The 25,665-nt window shown below is 40.7% G+C and overlaps 1 protein-coding gene across 1 annotated transcript in view; it reads left to right on the forward strand.

Annotated features, from left to right (window-relative positions):
* Window positions 1-9,908: 9,908 nt before the first annotated feature.
* The window catches only part of LOC128738204 (actin-binding LIM protein 2), a 49,808-nt gene continuing 34,051 nt past the window's right edge, over window positions 9,909-25,665 (forward strand). The window contains exon 1 of the mRNA XM_053833164.1: window positions 9,909-10,347. Within this exon, the coding sequence (XP_053689139.1) occupies window positions 10,344-10,347 (4 nt within the window). The 5' untranslated portion in view covers window positions 9,909-10,343. The remainder of the gene's footprint in view (window positions 10,348-25,665) is intronic.

Raw genomic sequence — 25,665 nt, forward strand, 5'->3', positions numbered from 1 at the left:
CTCACCGCCTTGTTGACAGCGGTCGATTGATTTCATGGAAACGGAAGTAGAACGTTAAGGAAACTAGCCGCATAAAATTACTGATGAGACCAAAATTTCAAGCTAGCAAATCGTCGTGCGATGAAATTGGATATTTTTTTAATGTTAAGGCGCATTCGCATATTACGTAATCAAGTCGTAGGCTTATCCAGCTTTTTACGAGCCGTAATGGCGGACGTATCCAGCTTTTTACGAGCCATAATGGACGTGTTCGTAATATTTTAACAGCATTTTTGACATTTCCCTAATACATCGCACGTTTTCTTTCCGCGCGTTCACGGTAAAACTCAAGGGGTTTCCAACAGCAGTGATAACTACGCACCTATGAAAAAAGTTACTTTTGATTACTTTACTGATTACCTCTGATTACCAGTAATCAATCTCTTGTGATTACTATAAATTAATCATGATTACTTAAGATTATCATTGATTACTATGCTGATTACCATTGGATTATCTAATTAATTCGTAAATGATTACAAACGTAATCTCTGATTACTACGCACTTATGCGCCTTACTGGAAACCCCTTGGTAAAACTAAAGTAATGTACGGAAAGAGCCATGTGAAGTAGTAGAGGTGTGGAAACGTACCGTTTGTTAGTGTTAGCAGCGCAAATAATGTAAACAGCAAGGGTGAAGTCAATCTCGCCCTTTTCTTCTACGGGCATAAAAAAGCATAAACATTGTGCCGTACAACGATGACACTAACACACCTATCCAGCTTTTTACAAGCCATAATGGCGGACGTGTTCGTAATATTTGAACAGCATTTTTGACATTTCCCGAATACATCGCACGTTTTCTTTTCGTACATTCCTTTAGTTTTACCTAGAGTGACTATATACAGAGTGGCGACAATGTCAAAATTGGAATGATAATTATCTGTCAGTGTCATTCCAATCGAGCAGACGACCTATCCTATCCAACGCGCATGCAGGAAAGAGAGAGACAAGGGTAAGTCGCTGAGAACATTTCGTTCACCTCATTCATGAAAATTTTGTTCAGTCTGTGTCTTACTGTGCCGCCGAGGTTCTGATCGTGTGAAACTCTCAAACTCACCTGCACTCAGCCTGACTTTTTTATCGTTTTGACAATAACAAACATTGACAGGGCTGCCAATTTCTAACATTTCAAGATTTAAAGTTTCAAGTTGGGCCTCAGTGTGCAACAAACTGTGAAATGAATGTACCGCAATTGAAATCAGTGAGATAAGCTGTTCCCTAAATTGAGCCTGCTACAATGTTCTAAGCGACTGACCCTTGGAGAGAGAAAAACCTTGGAAAACCCGCATTGCATACATTTTGGATGACTTGTCGCCACTCTGTATATAGTCACTCTATAGTTTTACCGTGAACACGCGGAAAGAAAACGTGCGATGTATTAGGGAAATGTCAAAAATGCTGTTCAAATATTACGAACCCGCCCGCCATTATGGCTCGTAAAAAGCTGGATACTTTTTAGCATATTACGAACACAAACATGCCGCGTTTGCCGTACCTAAGTAATAGTGTACATAGCGGAAAAAGAACGTGCGATGTATTAGGGAAATGTCAAAAATGCTGTTCAAATATTACAAGCACGTCCGCCATTATGGCTCGTAAAAAGCTGGATACTAGAAAAACTCGAAAAAATTTGAAGCCAATTTGTCCCACTGGAAAAATGGACGCGTATTTGTCTCGCTGCATATACTTTTTCATATAAAATGGTTTCAAGTTGTATACAAAATTTAGTGAAGTTTTTCAACATTATCTCAAAGAGGGATGAATAATAACATAAAAACTAAGTAATTTTAGAAAAATCAGATTTTCAACTTTGAGTGCGATTTTCTCATTTTCGTGTTTTGTAACAGTATAATCAATATATATCCAGCTTTTTACGAGCCATAATGGCGGACGTGTTCGTAATATTTGAACAGCCTTTTTGATGTTTTCCTAATACATCGCACGCTTTCTTTCCGCACATTCCTTTAGTTTTGCCGTGAACGCGCGGAAAGAAAACGTGCGATGTATTAGGGAAATGTCAAGAATGCCGTTCAAATATTACGAGCACGTCCGCCATTATGGCACGTAAAAAGCTGGATAGAATGCCAGTGTCGCTGCAGTGCGCGTGGTAAACATCACACATGTTCAGATAATGTATTTACATTATATATGCAAATGTGTGTGCCTGAGATTCATCAAAAGGGGAATCTCATTGTCAAACTTTGACAACCAGTTTAAAATTTCAAATATGGCTGCCAAGTAATGTGATTAAAAAGCTTCGCTTGCTTCAATTTTCTGAAAAAATCGGTGCAAAAAGGCGCAGTTGTGGGATTCTATTCATCCGGACGAAAAGAAAAAGAACGTTTAAAACCATTTCACTGGCATAAAAACACAGCGGAGAATGCACTGATGACAGCACCAACCAGCGCACAGATAAAGAACAGATATATAACAATGAGCAACTTTGACAATGAAGTTCCCGATTCACAGACTTGATACAGATTGTTAGCATCATGTTTACCACAATGAGTCCTATCCAGCTTTTTACGAGCCATAATGGCGGACGTGTTCGTAATATTTGAACAGCATTTTTGACATTTCCCTAATACATCGCACGTTTTCTTTCCGTACATTCCTTTAGTTTTACCGTGAACACGCGGAAAGAAAACAAGTGACGTAGGGAAATGTCAAAAATGCTGTTCAAATATTACGAACACGTCCGCCATTATGGCTCGTAAAAAGCTGGATAGAAAAACAGCGACACTGGCATTCTATATATATTGATTCTACCTTTGTAACATGGGACAGATATGCTTCCGGCGGCAGTACACACCATGTAAACATAAAAAATGAATGTTTTCAATGTTTTTGCGATAATAAAAAAAGGTTTGGGATTTAGTCCAATATTTTTTTTTGAAAAGCTCATTAAAATACTTTTCATTTGGTATTAACATCATTGAAATCGATTCAATGGATCAAAAGTTATGAATTTTCAAAGAAAAAAAGGGGGAAAAACGGTAACTTTTGGGACCACACTGACTCAGAAAAGTGATCCCTAAGTACCAAATAAAAATACGGATCTCAAATTTACTGCAAAAGAATAAGTACACAAAATTTGAATAAAATCGGAGCAATTTTGAATTTCGATGTCTTTTTTCATAATACTGCTGAGTTGACATGCATTATGGCTAATGGTTGATATGTATAAAATGAGCCCTATGTGTAAAATTACGCTAAAATAATACATAATTGAAGAAAATGATCAATATTAACAATATTTTTGTTCATTTAAATTATTTTGGAGTAATTTATTTTCCCCAAATTTGTCTACTTTCCAAATATATCTACCAAAAATTTTCGGATGGGTAGATAAAATCGGCAAACCACTGTATTTATCACATATTGAATATTTATGCAGAAAGTGATTTACCCCGTGTACAAGACTGATATTTTGTTGAACCACAAACCAGAAAACCTAAATTTTAATTTTGCGGTTGTATCGCGGTTATCTCCTGAGCGCGATACCCAAGTAACGATTTCAGGCTGATCAAACGCTTTTATAGCTGATTTTATTCAACCTGTGGCTGATCTATGGTTTAGGTTTAGAAATAAAAACCTTTTTTCAGCTCTTAAACATCTAAATCTGGTGATTTTATCAAGCTTCAAGTTAATTAGTAGCTTCTTTCGAAGCTGCAATGAAGCTTAATAGAAACTTTTTTGCGCTTTTAAATAGCCAATTTGCGCAATGCTGTCAATTCTATTTTTAAAACGAAAAATAGTTTTGCAATCTGCTTTCCCAATCGCTTAACCAACGCTTCGTCAACCTTTATGCAGCCAAAAAAAAAATCTATTTTTAAATTTAAAAAAATGGAACGTGGCCTTTTTTATTTTGCTACTGTGTTACCTGACTCACTGCGAAATGCGTTGTATTCGCGGGATCGTGTTGGTTCGAAAGGTTTCGAAAAATATCGCCCTTGTATCGAAAATATCGTTAATTTTGATCACTAAAAATAACGTACTTAAACATTATATTTCATGTGCCAGTAGTACGCAATAATTGTATTGTGAAACTGAATTGTTATTTATGCAACTTTTTACAAATTAAATGCAGTAACAAAAGCACAACTTATAAAAAATCGTTTGTAATCGATATTAACTGAATATGCGTTATAAACGAATAAAACGTATGGTTACGTTTTATTTCAATAATACGCATATTCGCAGTGAGTCAGGTAAAACAGTAGGAACATGTTTCGAACGCGATATTTTTATTTTCGAATAACTTTGATTCGAATAATTAGGCTAGCTAATTAAAAATGCATGTCTTTTCCGGGAATGGAACCCGTCATCTTTTGATCCATAAGCACTCATCGTATGATCTGCCCCATTTGCATCTGCAGTCGCGTCAGGAGAATATCTTTACTCCTGAAGCCTAGCCCGCCTAGTGTGAAGCAGTCGATAATGTCGATAACTGACAAACTTTTGCTGTCAGCCAAATTGCGAAATTGTATGATCTGACAGTATGTCTGCTGTGAGCCGAAAGAAAACTTGGTAGAAGTAGTGATGTCCGATTTTTTCAGTTAATCGATTAGTTAACAATCGATTACTTTTTAGGCGGCCAATAATCGACATCGATTAATCGGCGCTGCATAATCGATTATTCGAAATAATCGATTGGTTATAACCTTTACGTCCTGTAACGGGGCGGGATGGGTTTTGGGGCAGGGAGCAGTGACAACCTTTACTTAAGCGCCAGGCAAGGATTAACTTGCCGTGAAGGAGCGTATTTAGCGATACAATCCAGGTCCGGCTAGAATACCTCTGGGCAGGTCCATCAAACGCTCAACTATAAACTTACGAACGAAATGCCGACTAACCTAACATCGGTTGAATCCGTTCGGCCGGCTCAAGAGGGGGACAAGAGCAACCATCGGGTAGTGCAGTGTCCCCTAGGCATCCTACACTAACCTACCGGAGGCTAACTCGCGAACCGATCTGGGAGGGGGGCACATTCGGGGACTCACACTTTCCGCGGACACATATCGTAGCAAACACCATTTCGAGGGTTAACAGATCTTCATTTACACGTTTCGCTTAATCTAGCGGTTAGTTTTCTTCAGTTTTTCTTACGACCTGCTGCTTCTTGTCGACGAAGGGTCTCTGATGTTCCGATGAACAGGTGACTGTGCTTGACTAGCGGTTTCGTAGACCGCTTACAGATAGCCCGTACCAAATACGTGGTGGGTGACAAATGGTGAATCGAATGTTTGTGAAGCCGGTACGAACGGTGATGAATCCACGGACAGTAACAATTGGTTATGTGGTGGGTATAGCATACGGTTGGCTCTTCGGCGATCGGTTCCTACGATCGATGGTGTATAGGGCCACGGATGGTAGCAGCCTGCTCGCTCGGTGTGTTGCTCGGAGAATCGGATCACCCACTCATGGTCGACACGTGTTGAGGCCGACTGACGACAGTCGCGCTCTCAAAATCTAAGGGAAGACCTCCGTTTGAAGGAGGGTGCTGGTGGTCTTTCGCTTCGTTCGACTAGGTAATCTAACCTCGCTTTAGCGCCTATATTTTCTACCCGTGTTTTTTCCACTTTACTTCTACTTTACTTATTCTACTTATCTTTTCCGAATACTAATTTACCTCGCTTTTCGTCTTCTCATGTATCACTTTGCGTCTTCTAACTTCTAGCCCTTTCCAATCTTGCGTGTCGTCTCTTAAGTGGTTATCTTTAAAATCGCTCATTCCCCAGACTGATTTACCTGTCCTGTCAAGCACAGGACTTTACGACGGGACCGACGATTCCGCTTCGGCTAGTTTCGCCAGGTTCCATCCGGTGGGCATTAGCAGGGTTTGTTTACTGTCGCGGTACCCTAACCTTTTTTCGGGGATAACGGCAGGTAACGCGAACAGGCTTTTAGTGACGGTTGTGTGTGGGATTGGACAATAGGGTTTGTTACCTTATTTATTTTGTAACCTAGTTACAATCCCCGACACCAAAAAATAGTTTTGCGTCCCGTAGTACTGTCCACGAGTGTTTTGGAATGCGCAGTCAGACTTGGGCTAGTTACATAGAAATCGAGGAGACCGCATTTTTTGGTTTTTGTATAGAAAAAGACGAAGGGTATTACCTAGTTTTCTAAAAATTCGTGTCTGACAAACTGACAAATTTCCGAATTATCTTTTGACGGGGGCACAGTTAGTATCTACATAAAGTTTAGTTTGGTTTTTAGGCTTCAGCGTGGTATTTAAACCGGCCTACTGCGTGCAAACTGGATGATTAAAAGCAAAGCTTTGGGGTTAAACACCCTTCCTAAGATTTGACCCATCTTTATCGATAGACTTCACAGCCAGATATTACAGTACAAAACAGTTACGGGGCTATTGCAACAATCCTACTGACTCTATCTAGGAGCACTGCCTAGCTGAGATTTGAACATAAGACTACTGGTTTCTTAGATCAGCATCGTATCTCGAAACCAACGAACTGGCTGATTGCGTGTGGTTAATTTAGAAGGTAAGCGCCTGCCACTGTAATAATTAAATTTGTTAGAAATTGTCAAAGAATAAAATTTTAAATAATCCGGCATAATCGATCGGTCAGGTAATCGATTATCTAATAATCGGAACATAAAGCAATCGATTAAAAATTAATCGATTATTTTAGCGGATTATCGATTAGTTCGATTAATCGAGAAGTAATCGGACATCACTAGGTAGAAGTTTGTAAAGCCACTTTAACACCTTTAAGCAGCCTTAAAGTAGTTTGAAAACTGTGAGCCTAATGAAAGCTTCCACTCTACACTTTAACACCTTTAAGCAGCCGTAAAACGGTTTGGTGTTTATGGCCGTTTATAAACAGATTTTTTAGTACAAAACTCCGCTATTAAGCTTGTTTATCAGCTTTTGAGGGAGAACTGGTTTGAAAAACGTAAAGTAGCTTAAACATCGCTTATTTAAACACCATTTAAGAGCTTACTTTATGCAGCTTTGATCGCCTTAAACCACCCCATAGGCAGGCAACCATGTTTTCGCTGCCAACATCTCGTGTATGCGAAAATGAGATAGCATGTCAGCACTGCGTTTCACTCAACTGCCAGCAGTCTGATTTGGGCCCGCTGGCAAATTTTGAGCCCAGGACATGCTGACGCTAACGTTCACTGCAGCTCGTTATAGAGATGTCAATGGGGTGCCTTAAACCAACCCGTAAACAGCCATTGCTCTTGCAATTCAGCTACCGTTGTTACTTGGGTACCACCGCAGCAGCAGGAGGATTTATTATAAGCGCCGCAATAACAAATTCAGGGACCCCGGCGCTTACGAAAAAGTCGGATGCCTGGCAGAAGTCGAAGAGAACCTTAGGCTTAGGCGCATCCGGCAGAAATCGAACAAAAATCTGGCAGCGAAAAACTTTTTCTGCCAGACATTCTGCCGGATTTCTGGCCGCCGTCACCCGTTAAAACTAGCCGAAATGCAACATCCGATTCGGGCAGAAATTTTGCCTTACGGGTTTTCTGCCGGATTTCTGCCAGAGGTTTCGAATAAAAACCGGTTTTGTACCGATTCAGCTTTCCCTGCTTTCTTGGATGCTACCCTCCATGCAGCGGACTGTAGCAGCAAGAAGCGTGCAATAAACAGGCTAACAATTGAATTATACCTGCTTTGTCATGTTTCATATTATTCTCTTACCTTTTGCCCGAAACTGCAAAACTGATGAACCACTTTTCTCCTGCCTTAAAGTGTCACATTTGACATAAAGAGAATCGAGCGAAAAATGAAGATTGGTTCTGATCGATTTCTGCCAGGCATCCGACTTTGTCGTAAGCGGGGACGTGAGGATGAACCCAGCGGGGTGGTGTGGCTGTCAAACTACATACATTGTACATGTCCCAGTCACAGAGAACAGACATTCATCTTGAACTCGCCACGTGTGTAAAAGCTCAGCCGCCATTTTGCAAGTAAGTGGTAATGCTCCCACTACGTGGCGCTCACATCACTGACAGAATGAGCTTTGGTTGTTAATGTCTGTCAACGCGTATCAAAGCTTTCGTCATATTTTCACCAAAGCATTCAACAGTTGCTACAGTAACTAACGCGATGTTTACCGCTTAAAATAAAAGAAAACAATTATGAAAAATAGCAACGACTAAATAATTTCTTTTTAATTCGTCCGAGAAACCGTGTTTCTGTTTCGAAAAGCGAACCTACCAGATGAATGTAGCTGAATGACCCATAACTTTGGCCAATTGAAATTAAAATAAAGTTCATGGCGACAAAGGTGATTTCGATTACGAATTCAGTATTTTGAACCGTACAGACAAACAGAGCATACATACCGAGAATAGGCTGTGATTTTAGAGGCTGCCGCCTTCGAGGTCGATGCAACAGCGCCAAACGCTGAACCAACGGTGGATTTCGATGAAGTAGTACAGGTTTTCCGGTACCGTACCACCGCACTTTATGTAAAACGATCCGATGTGATAAAACTCTAAATAAGATGCCTATTTGTCACATTTAAAAAATCAAAGAAAAATTTGAAATGCTGTTCGGTTTCTGTTTTCCATGTTTAGCCGTGTTCAACAAATAACATAAACACAATCGAGCCGTTGCTACATCCGTTGCTACAGAAACTGATAATAGAGTTGCTAGTATTTCGAATATGTTGTTTATGACAAGAATATGTAATAAATTTGGCAACTTGGAATTTGGACAACTGGTGCAGCGTAAGAGAGATGTCGCTAGCGTCTTGTTTAAAAGTTTACACACCATTTGCATGAAATTTTATATGAACATAATTGTCTGTTCTCTGTGTCCCAGTCATTGGTTTTGGTACTTTTGGTTCTAGTGCCTACTTGAAGACTGCTGAAACTAATTAGAAAGCAGTTAAACACAGACTTTTAGCTATAATTTAACTAATTTTAGCTGTTATTTTCGGTATACTGGCTGGTTCCAAGTTGTCGCCGTCCATGGATGTTTAGTCCGCTAAAGCGGGGTACGCTGTTGAAAAGTAATGGGTAAAAAGATAGGACAAGAAATGCTCAAGAAATCGATTTCGTTTACGATTTCTTAAGCAGTACGCACTTCATAAGAAATATTATTTCACGTTCAGATGGCGCAGTTTTACATGCAGGTGAATTAAAACGTCACTTTTCCGAACGGAATAATATCCGGCGCAATTATTACCACAAGAAAAAATGACAGGTGGTTGCTTGCATTGGAGTTGTCAAAATTTCTTCGGTAAATAGCAAGATTTTTTCTTGAGCTGTTTTCTTTTCAGCAGCGTACCCCGCTTAAATTTTGACAATTTCACACCCCTGGATGAACCGCGAGGAACCGCCTGTCTTCAGCCTAGTATCGACCTGAAAAGAAATGGGCAAAAAGATAGGCCAAGAAATGCCAAAGAAAAGATTTTCCATTTGCGATTTCTTTAGCAGTATGCACCTCACAAGAAATATTATTTCACTTTCAGATGGCGTAGTTTTACATGCAAGTGAATTGAAACGTCACTTTTTCGTACGGAATAATATCCGGCGCAATTATTACCACAAGAAAAACTGACAGATAAATGCATGCCTTGCAGTTGTCAAATTTTCTTCGGTAAATAACAGGATTTTTTCTTGACCTGTTTTCTTTTCAGCTGGATACTAGGCTTTCGGCATAAAATTTATTTATGTGTGATTTTCACATTTTTATTGAGTATTTCTCTAGCAGAGTGTACTTCTTGCACTCTGCTTGCGTGCTTGCGCTTCTTGCCTCTTGTTTCTGTCTTCTCTTCTGATGGGTCTTTTCTGTACCTGTGTGCGGCTGTATTCGAATTCGATTCGTTTTGCCATGAAGGCATGAATGGCTTTCAGCAGTCAAGTCAGCGAGCAAGTAGTTCAGTTTCAGTGTTCAGTCCGGTCTTTTCGCTTGTCGCGTCGAAATAGTTAGAACCCTCGAATATCTGTTGAAAAAAAAAGTTACTCTCCTCAGAGGTTGTTCCAAAGTGTATGTGTGTAGCTGGCTGTTCTGTTCTGCTAAAAGGGAGCAATCACGGTGTTCTTTTTTCCGTAAAGTGAATTTATTTCGATTTTTTGGTATAATTTGGATAGTAAACCAAGTGCCCAGAATTGCGGGGAGGGATGTGAGTTAACTTCATCTGGATTATTAATTTCAAGCAGTGTAATTTGTGTAAAGTGAGATAATTGGAAAAGTCAGCAGTTTTTGAGTGAAAATCTTGTTTGATCGACCAATCGTGGTCGAAAAATTAGCAAAAGCTTTTGGATTAGCGTGATATTTTACGGAAAGGAGGATTATTAACCAGCAGTTCGAAATGGGTAAGTCAAAGTCGATTAAAACAGATTGTAAAAGCCGGCCTTTGTGCAAACTGTCTAGAATGTAAAATATTTTCTATAATTTCAACTGGATGGAAAGAAAAATGCAAACAAGAAGTCTGAAAATTTTGGCTTGCGCAAATCGATTTCTTATTGGAATGCTTGTACGCTGTCATCGGCATGAGAAGGTGAAAAATGGAAAAAAGTCGAGCAAAATGTCATTCTTCACTTTACACTGCCACAAAGAAAAATCTTTTCGTTGGAAACGGTGTGAGCCGGCGAAAAATGCAGCAAAATATTTCTGACGACCGGATCGGCTTTTGGGCGTTGTCCCCCCGTTAGCGCCTGGTTTGTGTTTCTAATTTTATAAATAAAAATATATTAAAGCGTCCGCGTGCGTCGTTGGAAAATGCTGCAAAGGGGGAAGATGGTTGGTCGGTCGGTGACGATAAATTTGCACCCAGCCCAGTCCGGAGCGGTGCAGTGGGAGTCGGTGGGTGGGTGGGTGGTTAGTTGGTCGAGCTCGTCATCAATCGAAGAGAAGGAAGCAACCTACCAATAGGTTTCGTGGATGGAGAAAGACGGGAAAGCAGAAAGCAAATTTCCTCTCCGTTTTGTGGCTGATTATCGGCGGACTTTAGTACCGCAAAACTAAAGTACGGCTCTGCCGATAGAGGTTGAACCGTTATTTTATTTTGCTTGCTTCCATCGGACGTCGGTTCGATTTTTTTACTGAATGGAACAGGGAATCATAAACAACGAAAGCGCAGTGGTTCTGCTAATCTTATCTATTTGAAATTAAGGCGGAATTTTGAAATTTATTAGTTTTCGCTGAGTCGATGAAGCATAGCTACTCTGATAAGTAATGTCCGGAGCAGTATGTTTAGAATTCACCGATGATGTAACAAAATTCCAATGTGAAAAAAGGTAGCCGGTGTTGATCAGTATTGAAAACCGTCCATTTTTGTAGATAGAGGAAGTCGTAATATTGGTTTTTCCTTCCAACTCCGTCTATAACTGCAGACAGGTGTGGCAAAAATAAAAAGACTGCCAAAAGAAAAGGAAGTTCACGCAAACCAGCTACGTGCATAAGGTACTAGTTTGCTGTAAGTCGTCTGCACGTTATGAAAAGAAAAAGAAAGAAAAGCAACTGAGTTCCAAACTAACGGATGTTTTTCCACCTTATGCTTGTTTGACTCTCCGATGGACAGTGTTTTGTTGAAGTGGCAAAGTGTGTTACATTGGAAAACTGTTTATAGACGGAACTTTGTTCCGTGTTTTACAGATTTACATCCAGTTATTCGACGTTGTTTGCTGTCTGCGTGTTGGATTGTTTTTTTGCACATCCTCCGGAAATGCGGTCCAGTTTTAGCTGGGTTCAAAACCTTAAGATGCAAATTGGTTCATCGGAAAGAAATGTTTCATTTGATAGAATCTACGTACCATTTCTATGTATTGAAACATAAACAAACTTTTGGTTTTTTTTATGATTCTTTGTGGTATTACCTGCAGAAAATGTGTTAACTCAGTTTCCCTAATTTGTTTTAATAATATAATAATTTATTCTACAAATCAAGCTTCAAAAATTTGAAAGTAATTTAATGAATCATCCGTAAACCGAGTGATTGGTTTAAAATGTAAATAGCCATGAATCTCTACCCTCAGAAATACTATGTGTTTTCTGGTAAATTTAATCAAACTATGCTTAAAGAAACCGACTACCGGCACTAAACCCGTCGAAACCCCCGAAACGCTTGCGGCCAGCTTTCCGCCCAAGTTCTAAGTGTATCTCTTATGGTTCCACCCCACTGTGACTTCCGACATCATCGAGAGATTTGTACGGAACGGGCCGGTCTGCAAATCCATGATGCTATGTTGACCCACTCACTGCTGAAGAATGGGACCGGACTTTTATCGCTGAAATTAGTTTCGTTCAAAATTGGCTTTAACTATGGTCTGAGCCAAGTCGAACGACAGCCCAAAGAAAAAAAAGTTTGGTTTCCCCTGGTGTACAAAATTACGGCTGTAAGCCTTGATACTTAGCCACAAGGGATTGTCTTCAGGGAATTCGACGATGCTCGGGTGAATTCAGCGGTATGGTTAGCCCCTATTTACTCCGCTCCTGCTAATACTCCACCAGTTGGACCTCTCGATTACTCTGCTTAGGGCACATCATCGGTCACATCAATGGCGCCTAGTTCTTCAGTCCTTTTAGGACTTCCTTAGATTTCATGCCTAGCGGAGACACCCGTAGTAAACGGACCTTAGTTTCCGGAACGGAACACTGACGATGCTGGGATGCTGTTTGAGCCTGCCTGTCGACTCCTGTTACCCCGACGCTCCGCCATCTTTAGGCGTTCGCTTATAAAACAGGTCTATCTTTCTTTGTTTCTTAAGGTTCAAGTTGATATTTCAAACTCAGCCGTGTCTAGAATCGAAAAAAGACTGCGTTGTGTCTTCGTAACGCTACTGGGATTGCACTCTGACTGCTGAACTTCGGATTTACTACCAGAACGTTTGTGGACTTCAGCTAAAATTGAGGACTTGTTTCTGATGGTCACCGAATGTGACTACGACATGCTGACGCAAACCTGGTTGGACAGTTGTGCCAATTCCACGCAGCTTTTTGAAAACGAATCTACCCCTGTGATCGAGATCATATCCGTAATAGCGGCAAGATGCGTGGCGTTGGAGTCCTGATTGCTGTTTCCAGACAATTGATTAGTTATGATCACCAACGCCAGTTGGTGATACACTTGAGCATAAGCTGCATAAGCTTAGGCGCTATGTATCTGTCATCCGACCGTAGATCCGATTTTTTTTTCAATTGAGAATTATATTAGTTTGATTGGCTCTATTGTTATACAGTTACAGTTAAACGGTATTAATCCAGCCCACCCAGTTAGCTTCGGGGTGCGATGTCGTATGTTCGAATCTCGGCTGGGAGGTGCTGCTATATAGGGTCAATAGGATCGTTGCACTAGACCCGTAAGTGTCCTGTACTCTAATAACCTCTTGCGAAGTCTGTCGATAAAGAAGGGTCAAGCTCTCAACAGGACGTTTGTAACCATGGGATTGCTTTGCTCGGTATTGATCTTCCGATTATTCTCGAAGACTATAATCAGCCTCGTATAGTGTGAAAACGTATGTTGATACGTTTAAACGTCACGTTGAAGAAATTGCAATTAACAAGCTAAAATCTTCCTTTTCTTCTGGCCCCGATGGGGTTCTATCATGCATGATGAAAAGATGTGCATCCGTTATGCTTACTATTTAATCTATCATTGCGGCAATGCGTATTTCCCAACAGATGAAAGTTTTCTGTTATGTTTCCTGTATTCAAACAACGTGACAAACGTGATGTTAATCGAATTCACTTTGATTCAGAGGCATCACTTTGCATGAGTGATGAGCTATTCATAAGCTGCAAAAACTTTATCTCGTCGGAGCAACACGGCTTCTATTCCAAACGTTCGACAACCACTAGTTTAGCGTACTCCTCAACATGGTCGCTGAACATAAGTGCTGATGCTCAAATTGATACGTTATACACAGATTCATGCCAGGACGATCTGTCTGTACCAATTTTTTGGGCTTTGCGTCGCCTTGCATCTCGCATATGGAGCAAAAGGCTCAAATTGACGTGGTTTACACCGATTTGATGGCTGCACTTGACCGTAAAGATCAAAGTTCCTGCTTAAGCGGTCGAAAATTACGTGTACAGATCACTTCTTGTGTTTCCTCCGCATTCATAGACAAATCGGGGATACCTCAGGGATGCAATGTGGGCCCATTGCTCTTCTTGTTATACTTTAACGACGTACCTTTACATTTGAATGATGAATGTAAGTTTATTTACGCTGTAAGTTTATTTACGCGGACGATTTGATATTATATCTCGCCATGCCACAGTGATCAAATTTTGAAAAGACGCGGATATTAGCAATTGGGTAAAAAATGCGTAATTTTTCAAGGGTGGTGTCTTCGGAGAAGTTTAATAATAAAATATAGCGCATCTTTCTTCACTATTAGGGTGACCGTGAATTCACCTATTAGGGTGATACGAACTTTTGTTTTGACGTAGAACTACGTCTTACCGCAGGGTGTCAATCCAAAATTTGGATTCAACCCAGCGTCACGAAAGAATGAAAGATTTTGAACGGTAATAGCTCTACCTATGTATCAATTATAAATGGATTTTCATGGTTTAGATACCGATCGACTCACAAAAGATGCAGCAACTGTGTGATTTCTATTGTAACATTCTTTTTCGAACACTAATTAGTAAAAATTACCGAATAGTTTCAAGGTCAAATTATTCCATACATTTTCTTTGTGATCGCCTTGCTCCACAGGCAGGGACGACAGTTAAATACACCATCTGTTTACTGTGATTTCGTTTACTTTATGTTTAGAAAAAAAAGTAACAAAACCCCCTCGTCCCAATAGGTCGAAGATTCTTTACGACGTTTAGACTTATACCAATTTGATATCTGTGCTTGGGAAGTATGCCAGAAAGAGTGAGTTCTACGCCTGCTACGCGGTTGTGTCTGAAATACAACCTTTCTGATTTTTTGAAATTTTTTTCTTCAAAAAGTTGCAGAACATACTAAAATGAGCAACTTTGCTGGATATATTAACTATCTATCTCTTACCGACTGCGAAATATAATGATGTGTTAAAAAGGAGCGCTTCAAAATCAATTATGTTCAACAAACTTTGCACACGATTTTTTTACTGCTTTCGAGTGTTCTACAAAGTTATTTAGTATGCTAAAATACACATTTTCACTGAAGTCTGTTTGTCGCTAGGACGCATAATTAATAAGTTATAAAATAAATGAAAATAAAATTTGCAATATTCAAAAAAAAATTCAATTTCGGGCAGCTTCGCACAACCCAGACAACCAATAGGTGAAAGTACTATATTTTATCTATAAAAAAAATATTTCCATCAGGAGATCTCCCTCCAAAGCAATCTCAGAAAAATCAGTTGAAAAATGTGTTATTTTTTGATAAAAGTTTTTATAGCTCGTTAAGCGAAAGAGATAGAGAGTTACAGTATTTAACAAAGTTGCTTATTTTAATGTGTTCTACAACTTTGCTGAAGACACTATACCTTTTTAAACGCATTTAAATAAACGAAAATTTGTATCAACCTACCACCACTGAAACCACCAAAATCACAATAATTTGCTATAACGCAAAAATGAGTTATTTTTGAGGCATAGTGTCTTTGGAGAAGTTTAATAATAAAATATAGCGCATCTTTCTGCACTATTAGGGTGACCATGAATTCATCTATTGGGGTGATACGAACTTTTGTTTTTTTTAAATGATTTCAAAAGAAATTTTTTTCTTCAAAAAGTGGCAGAGCATACTAAAATAAGCAATTTTGCTGAATACAGTAACTATCTATCTCTTACCGGTTGCGAAGCACATTTTTTCAACATTGGCAATTGTCCAACTTTCATACGAGCTGGCAGAGAGGAAGTGTTAGATATAACACTGCTCTAACAGGATCAGTCATGAGTTGGTACAATGGCATGTTTCAAATGAGACACCAATATCTGATCATTGCTTTATATATTTTGATCATTTAGGTGTCTCCTTGAACGTTGCAACATTTCGCAATCCGAGATTTTCCGACTGGAAACTCTTTGAGGAGGAACTGGCGACGAAATTTCAAGGATTCGAAACGACGATTGAGTCATCGATAGAATTGGATGTCACTGTAGATGTCACATCTTTAATTGCGGAAGCTTTTGAAGTGGCTTGCCCGCTAAAAACTATTAAAACAACTAGACATACACCATGGTGGAACTCTCATCTCGCGGAACTAAAAAACGATGCATGAGAGCCTGGAATAGACATCGAATGGAAAGCCTATGCAAAAGCTCTACGATCTTCAGCGCGCACGAGCTGGCGCAGGTTCTGCAACAACGTTTCCAGTTTCGGCGAGGCAAGTCGACTAAATAAAATACTGTCAAAATCGAAAGATTATCAGGTTAATAACATTCGAAGTTCGAACGGCGAATACTGTTCGAATGACAATGAAATCCTGGAATGTCTCTTTTATAGTCACTTTCCAGACTGTGTGAAACCTGAAGTTCGAAACGATCCAGAAATCGTTTTAGGTGGCTTAGACTCATGGGTTTTTGCTCGGAGACTTGTCACAACTGAAGCGATTGAGTGAGCCGTGAACAGCCGTGGCGTGAAATAACCATTAAGTTTATTCCTAAAGGTGGACGCGCGACAAATATGCAAGCAAAAAGTTTTAGACCAATTAGTCTAACGTCTTTCTTGTTTAAGTCACATGCGCGGATTGTTGACCACCACATCCGCGAAACAAGCTTAGTAGAAATTCCTCTTCATTCAGCACAACATGCTTATCAAAGTGGCAAGTCTACAACCACTTTATTACATGTTGTGGTGAACAAAATTGAGGTTACTTTTTCACGAAAGGAATCCTGTTTAGGAACTTTTTTGGATATTGAAGGCGCGTTTGATAACGTATCTTTCGCTTCCATTTTGGAGGCTGCTCGTTATCATAATGTGCCTTCAATAATCATAAAGTGGATAGAACAAATGCTTACCAACCGATTGCTTTTTTCGTCCTTACGGTAAGCAAGCATTTGGAAACAAAGTGTTTGTGGATGTCCACAAGGTGGCGTTCTCTCGCCTCTTTTATGGGACCTTGTGGCGGATGGCCTGCTGAGAAAACTCAATGCTCTAGGCTATCCGTCATATGGTTTTGCGGATGACTATCTCATCCTAGTAGTTGGAAAGTGCATGAGCACATTATTTAACTTAATGCAGCAGGCACTACGCGTCATGGAAACGTGGTACCGAGAAACTGCACTTCCGGTTTCATTGTAATTTATGTGAATCCAACTACGGTACACCATATCACGTAATTTGCAACTGTCCTGCAGTAACACAACTGCAGGATCTTTGGATCCTACGTCCTAAATGAATCGGATTTTAGGGAACTAAAATTACGAGACATTTTGATGTTTCTTACCGAAAGCGGTAGCGGAAAGCTCTTATTTATAATGAGTATATCCCCCAGGGGGTGTACTATTGATAGGTTAACTACCAAGGATTACAGTATCCTCTCGGGGGTACAAAAATCTCTCGGTATGTATGTGTTTGTCGAAATCCTTCATCTACCCCTTCCTATTCCTCCTGTTTTCCTTCCCGTTCTCATCAGACGACACGGGCAAGATGGGCAAGGCACAAATCTTCCACATGATTGTGAGGAATGTGCTGATCGAGCACATTCAGTTCAGTTACACCATGTTTAATCAGCCACTATGCAGACCAGAGTCACGCAGGCACGGGACCTAGGAGGAATGAAACCAAGATTTTTAAAATAGCCAATGAGCTCCGAGGTTCGTTGGGTCTGAAGTCGCTATAGTACTATAGTACGCCCTAAAGAACCGATACTCGAAACAAATTCCGTTGCTTAGTGTCTGTACCAGAGCACCTTGATTGCTAGTATTGCTAGAACAGTTTGATGGAATTTTTAAACAATAAACAATAATTTGAATAATAGTTCTCATCCTTACGGTTGCGCATACAACTTTCTCACTAATGTTTGCGGATTAAATACATATCTATAATGGTTGGCTATATAAAAACAGGAATTTAAAAAAGCTTAGTTAAAAACGAACTATAATTGAACACTTAAATTATGCATTCCGCAGTTTTTATACCATCAGCAATTCCCAGCAAAATTACATAATACAAGACATCAGCAAGCAGCAAGCCAACCTCATCAACGTGTCATTCTGTTTGTGCAGTTTCGAACTCAATTAGCTAAGGTATCTTAATACACGATCTATAAATTGAATTAACTCCAACGTCCAACCGACTCGCCAACAACAGTTCAGTGTGGTTGGTGGTTGATGGAGCAAAAAAGAACTATTAAAATTCCAACTCATCAACATCGGGCGAGAACTCGCATTCCGCCTCATCAGTAAACATCAATTACCAATTTATTCGTGACTTATGACATTCCCTATGCCGTCGGTGGGCAATATTGCTCGGTTTATCTCTCCGAAAAAGCAGCCAGCTTCGCTGCAGTAGACATGTTGTTCTCATTTGAATCTCGCAAAACGAGCTTTGGTAGCATCAGCCAGCATCCATTAGCTCTGGTGATGATAACGTGCTACCCATCATCTAGCTAGAGTTAGTATATATGTATATAGGACAGAAAGTCATTTTCGGAACAGCAGAACGCACGATTTAAGGGCAGCTTCTCGGTCCCCTTCGACATGTTTCTGACGTATCTTTCGGACCTGTCCAGGCCCGGTGGCGGTGTGGTGTTCGTCATGACCGGGCACGTTGCTTCGACGGAATTGGAGCATATAATTCTTGTTCCCCTTTTTTCGTTTTTCACCCATGTCAAATAGATAAACGAGTCAACAGAAAAACTTTCGCTTTTTCTAAATTCTGTTTTTCGATTGTCGCCGTCTAAACGTTGGGCTGTTGGGCTGGTTGCCGAGTACTACGAGTGAGAGGTAGCAACCACCATTAAATGGCGACAGAAACATTACCTTTTTTGTTTTATTTTGGTACACGACGGCGGTACCATTTCGAGAATGTCCGCGCAAAACGAGTTGGACGATAAGCAACGGTCATCGCTTAGTATAGTATTATACTCAGTAGAAATAGATGCGATCATTGGTTTCATAGGTACCGCTATGTTTTCCCATATATAGGACAGAGTGTCGGTGCAGAGCGGCGTTTGGCTTCTCTGTCATCGCTCCCCTGTCCGCGGGTACTGCCGTCGGTGGCGCGATTCTCAAACAAAAGTGATGTAATCAAACCAAATATTAATCTGATGACATCATCGTCACATCGAACAGCACACCAGCTCATAGCCACGAACTTGAGAGTGAATCGGTGCTCGCGTCTAGGGTAACAACACTTATTGGAGGACGTATTAGAATATAAAATTGATGTATTGGCTAGGCCTAAGTCTAGGCCACTCGCAGTCCGCAGTTTTATGACATCCTTTCTTCTCTCCTAAGCGGTCGAATGCTAGGGATGCACAAAACAACTGTAATTGAACTTCATACTTAACCTAATCGGTTATCGTAATGTGGCAGAAGACTTTTGACTTAGTAGTGCGCCAAGAAAACGCCTTAGTCTTTGATCTCGCCTCGTACTTTGACCATCCCAAGTACGTATAACTAACGAGGTGATTTGCGGTTTGCCAGAAAATGCTTTGGCACACACAAGCAAACCCAAGCAAAACAGCGCCGTCCGTCGGTCAACCAAGCTTGTCGAAAGATCAGTAAATAATGTCGAATAGATACCGTGTCTCTGGGCTTGCATGCATGCTGCTGGCCTCGGACAAGTGCTGTGCTATCGGTAATCGTTAAAAAAATGTGACACTAAAAGGCTAAATGTACAACCAACAAACAATCACGTGAAAAGCAAACCTCTACTTTGTTAGCATTGAATGAATGCTGTTGTGTATTGTGCTCATGCAAGTTGCTCAGATAGATTTTGATAACCGATGAAAATTTGCTTCATGACAGAGTGGAGTTATTCGAGAACACCAAGGACAGCGTATAATTAGCATTTTCTACTGAACCGGTTCGCTACCGACATAGAATTTGGTATATTTCGGAAAAAATAACAAGCACTCAAAGAATGACCTACTGAAACATAAAGATGTGACATACAAGACCGGCCACAGGCATTGTTTTGAAGCTTGCTTGTTTTAAACTTTATCTTACTTATCAAACGAAACTGAATGAGTCATCGTGTGATGATGATCGTTACTCGTTCAATGCAGATATTTCTCGTATCGTCGGGTTTATATTTACTAACATGACCAGCGTTTTGTGCATGTTGATAGTTGTGTTTAGAAGTGGGCGCAGATTTCCTGAAGTTTTTAATAAATTATACTCGATGGATAATATTATGGAGAGCCAACGAGACGAGTCTTGGGCACGACCAATGTCATGCTTAACGAGGTGGTACCGGTTCATATAGCGTTAGTCATATGTGGCCTCAAATGCTAAAATGTGTGTATTATTATCTGCCGTTCAGCGTCGTATTATGTAATTTCTGAACGGTTAATATAAAAACATTCCAAAGCTCGTTTTAAAATGCATAATTGGTTTAAGAAATTTTGCCAATCAACGCAATACGAACTTATTAAATGGTTTCAAAATAAACTCGTCTTGCGGCGATATGTTTTGCAGGATTTAAGGTACACTGAAGTCGCTTTTTACGCGATTTTTTACGCGATTATTCTTACGCGAATTTCGGAATTTACGCCAATTGTTTTTTTACGCCAATGTCGGAATTTATGGGTTTTTTACGCGGTTTTTTTACGCGATTTTCGGAATTTACGCGGTTTTTTTACGCGAATTTTGGAATTTACGCGGTTGTTTCGCGATTTTCGGAATTTACGCAAATTTCGGAATTTACGCGGATGTGCTCAAAACGTCTATTTTTTCGCGTAGTTTTGAAATCCACAAAGTTTTTTTTTACGCGAAATTTTGGTTTTTTTTTCAACGAATTTTGGAATTTACGCGGTTTTGATTTACGCGGGATTTACATTTATTATAGTTAACAGATAAAGTATAATCCTAAAGACAAATATCTATTTATTTGTCTAACCTAGCACAAACATCTTACAACGCTTATTGTTTTCACGAGACACCTTAAAATCAAACACTTCATAGCAGCTATTAAAAACTCGGCACATACTAAGCACTGGTTCGTGTAACCCATAGCTAGTTCTTGAATGTCGATTGACGAGAAAGGCGTGCGAACGAAGATTACGTCTTCTAGTGTTAATATCTAGGCGACTAAGCAATTCAGGACAATCGATATTTTCTTGAAGGAGATCGCCGACAAAAGACGCCTTAGCCACATTGCGCCTTCCTTCCAGCGGTTCTAAATTAATCAGCTTGCAACGGCTTTCGTAACTCGGCAGGTTATGTGGGTCACGCCAGCGTAGGTGTCGCAGAGCAAACATAATAAATTTGCGTTGAACTGCTTCAATCCGATGAATTGCATTTTGATAAAAAGGTGACCAAACAATGGCGAAGTATTCCAGCATAGAACGAACCAGCGAGCAATATAGAGATTTTAAGCAATATACATCCTTGAAACTTTTCGCAAAGCGGAACAGAAATCCTAGTTGCTTGGCAGCCCTGGATACAACGAAAGAAATGTGGTTCTTGAACGTTAGTTTCGAGTCAAGCAAGACTCCCAAGTCTTTAACAGTTGTTTCGCGCTTTAGGGCCGTCTCACAAAGGACGTAATCGTGCAGATACATGTTACGTTTGCGACCGAAGGAGATGACTGAGCACTTGGACACATTTAGTGACATCTTTTTAATTCGGCACAATTCGTCATAGGTCTCCAAATCCTGTTGCAAGAGATGGGCGTCATTAGGGTTTTTTACTGTACAGTACATTTTCAAATCGTCAGCGTAAGATAATCTCGAACATTTGAGGATACTGTTCACGTCATTAATGTACAGCAGAAACAAGAACGGTCCCAAATGACTACCTTGGGGAACGCCGGAAGTTGCTACGAAGGGTGACGATACGTAATCGCCGATTCATGCTGGTCAGGAGAGATGCAGTGTGAGCAATCTTGCATCAACTTTCCCAGAACGATTAGCTCAAACAGCTTAGAGACAGCACTTAAGGCAGCAATACCATGGTAATTAGCAAAGGCTCTTTTGCATCCCTTTCTGTGCACAGGGAAAACAAAGGAATCCTTCCAGCACTCAGGGAAAACTCCCATCGTCAATGATATATCGAAAACCTTAGCTAAGGGCAATGCAAGAGTATTTAAACAGCGTCTCAAGACTATGGAAGGAATACCATCTGGGCCGCATCTAGTTGAGGATTTCAAATGTTTCCCAGCAGAGATCACCACATCGCTAGTTATGTTGTACGGGAAACTGGAAACGGTTAAGCCAGTAATGTTACTTGTGGCTGCCACAATGTCATGAGCAAGGGCGATCTCATCAGAAAAAACGCTACTGAATCTGCGACTGAATCCGCTACTTTAACGCCGTCAGTCATATTGGAAGGAAGTCCAGATTCTTTCCGTTGTTCGTTTACAAAGGTCCAAAACTTCTTGGGATTTGCTCTAAGAGAGCTCTGTAGATGCGAATTATGGGCAATAAACAAGCTATTATTTAATCGCCTGTAGTTGGAGTTAGCATGTGCATAGTCAACTTTGGTACGGTCCGAGCGATATTTGCAGTATTTCCTAAGGGCAGCTCTTTTCAGTCGTTTCAGGCGTTTAAGTTCCGAGTTGAACCATGCGGGCGTATCCTTCGCGTAAAAAGCGACTTGAGTGTATTTAAAACATTAATCTGGGCTGATAAATGTTTGGATAATGCGTACCGACAGTGCCTGGCGTACCTGTAGGCATTAAATATACTTAAATTCGTATTGGTCCTCAGTCTCTTATCCAGCCAGTCTTATCCCGACCGCCTCGTGTTTCCAGCCGGGATACGAGCAACGTTAGGGGAGATCAGATTACCAAACTCGGTGGAAACTAAGATCGTATACCAACAAGGAAGGAGGCGATCATGCTTTCGTTGAGTGTTTGAGGCAAAAGGAATAGCCTTACTAGTCGTGAGTACCTGTCCCCGAATAGGAGCAGCTCATAACATAGTGGACCGTCATTTCTACAGAGACTAAAGATTACAAAGGCGATAAGGCACTCAAAATCCGCTAAATTTTGAATCAAAGCGGATGTTGGCAACAGCGAAAATGCGCTAAAATCCGCCAATCGAATGAAACACATGCTTTCGAAGATTCGAGATGCATCTCCAAGCTGCCTGCATCTGCTAGCAATGTACATCGAACATTCTAGGCACTTCTTTCTTATGCCAGCAATGTATTTCGTCGAACCTTCCCGAAGTTGCCCGAGATGACCAGAATGTCGCGCCGTGTAGTATAAATACGGGGGTTTAACAGAATGCAAAAAAAGAAGTATTTCAACCGTCTTAGAGACAACATCGATTTAACAACCGTGATAGTAACAACAAGTGATTAGAACTAAGTGAAAGTGCCACATTGTGCAAAAGTATAGTTAAATAAAAGTAGTGTTCAGTAAAAGTAGTGTTAAGTAAAAGTGATCTTTTCCCGACATCCGAAAGAATTCCAGTTTGGCGTCGTCCCTAGTCGGTAAACCGTTCCGGCTAGGATTCAGTGTTTTATGTGACCCTTCCACCCTCTCCGGCGTCGCCTCTGGACTCTACCCTTCGCAGTGGTGTGGCACAAATCCATCCAGCTGTTGTTACCGTGACTATTGTTCCAACGGCGGTAAGAAGGCACCGCTCACCCACCCGTCTTCACATGTTGGCATTGGTGCCAACAGCGAAGAGTACCATTATAAAATAAAGGTAACGCTGCGCTATGATTTAAAATTTAGCGGATTTTGAGCGCCTTTTCGTCTCTGTAGTCATTTCCTTATCAGGTACGCGGTTGTATCCTAGGTTAGGGGCAGCGTACAACAGCGGCTGATCCGAAGCGGGCGACTGACTTATAAAACGCTGTGTCTTGCCAACCATGTCCAACGCGGCAGACCTGTTTGCATTGCCATCGCAGCTCTAGTAAGGCGGCATGCTCAAGGAACTTATATTACGAACAATTTAGGAAATGAACCACAACGGAATAATTGGTATGGATCCAGGCAAACAAAAACGCATAACTATTATTTGAAATTCGGTACTTCAAATGTTAGGACTCTACTTGGACCGGTACGTACGGGTATCCTGGCAAGGGAGATGCAGCATATGAAGATCTAAGTTACAGCCATTCAGGAAGCGCTGTAGTCGACGGAAAAACGCGAATTCCGTGCAGTAGAATCTATTGCGGATGCGCCATTCAAGTATCACATTTACTACAGTGGTGACAATAAAGCAAAGTATGTATAGTGTCGGGTTCGTATTACATGGAAAACAAATGATACGTGTCACAAGTTCTTTTGCCCCGTTAGTAGTAGAGAAAGCCTCCATTCTACCACAAACGACAATGGCCTTAAGCTAATCAACTTCGTTGCAGCCAAAGAAAAGGCTATCTGTAATCCCTGTTTTGCACGACGGAACAGATCAACCACATTCTGGTTGATGATTGGCAATTTTCGGATGTTGCAGACCACTATCTCGTAGTAATTCGCAGTTGTCCACCGTATTCAAATCGAAATCAACGAGCAAGACATGACTGAGCATTCGGTGGTTATCAGCGGTGTATGCAGCGTATGTTCGAATCTAGGCTAGGCGGTGCTGCTAGATAGAGTCAGTAAGATTGTGGCACTAGCCCCGTAACTGTCCTGCACTTTAATAGTCGACTGTGAAGTCTGTCGATAAGGAAAGCTCAAGTCTTTGAAAGGACGTTCAAGCCCAAGGCTTTGCTTTGCAGCGGAAGGAGTTGCTGCAAAGTACTCTCGGAAAACTGATAAGCGGATCGGTGAACAACTTAGAGAGAACCTGAACGAGTATTGGAAGCACATCCATGATGCGATCAGTACTACTGTAAACGAAATACCTAACCCGCTATTTGGCCCAATTTAGAAAACTACCCTGGACCCGAAGGTTTCAATCACGGTCAATCCAGACAAAGTACAACCAACCGCGTTGGTCAGAAAGTAGAACGACCAACGGTGGCATAAAATAACGAAACATTTTTAAGAATGCACGGTCCCGTTTCACCAAGGGTGCGCGCATTGAAGTTGAAATAAAAAAAACTTAATTAAATTGTTTCTTCTGCACGCTTTAAGCTTGGAGAACGAAATAAACATATCAACCTTTACGCGTGAGTTGCAGAAAAGCGGCGCAATGCCGGGTTCTAGACTAAAACACATAGGCGATAAACTGATCGGGAACTGATTGGAAGGTCTCATATGCCCTTCTACAAAAAGAATCCATCGACTTGAATGCAGCAGTTATCGAACCATTACTCTGCCCAATTCTGCATACAAAATTATGTCCTGCATTTTGTTTTATACACTGAGGCCGTTGCAGGAAACGTGCAGGGCGATTTTTTGGACGGACGCTTCACGACAAACCAAATGCTCACCTTGCGATAAATTCTCGATAAATTCCGGGTATTTAGCTTGCAGACTCACCATTTATTCATTGACCTCAAGGCGAAGTACGATTCAGTTAAACGAAGTGAGCAATGGTGGATTATGCTTTAACATGATTCTCCATCAAAACTGATTAATTTAGGCTGATACGTGGCTATTCGAAGGGCAGCCGTACAGAGAAGCGGTACCATCATCATGAAATCTTACATACTACTAGGCTTTTCGAGCGGCATTA

Source organism: Sabethes cyaneus, chromosome 2 (assembly GCF_943734655.1).
Source record: "Sabethes cyaneus chromosome 2, idSabCyanKW18_F2, whole genome shotgun sequence".
Classification (NCBI taxonomy): Eukaryota; Metazoa; Arthropoda; class Insecta; order Diptera; family Culicidae; genus Sabethes; species Sabethes cyaneus.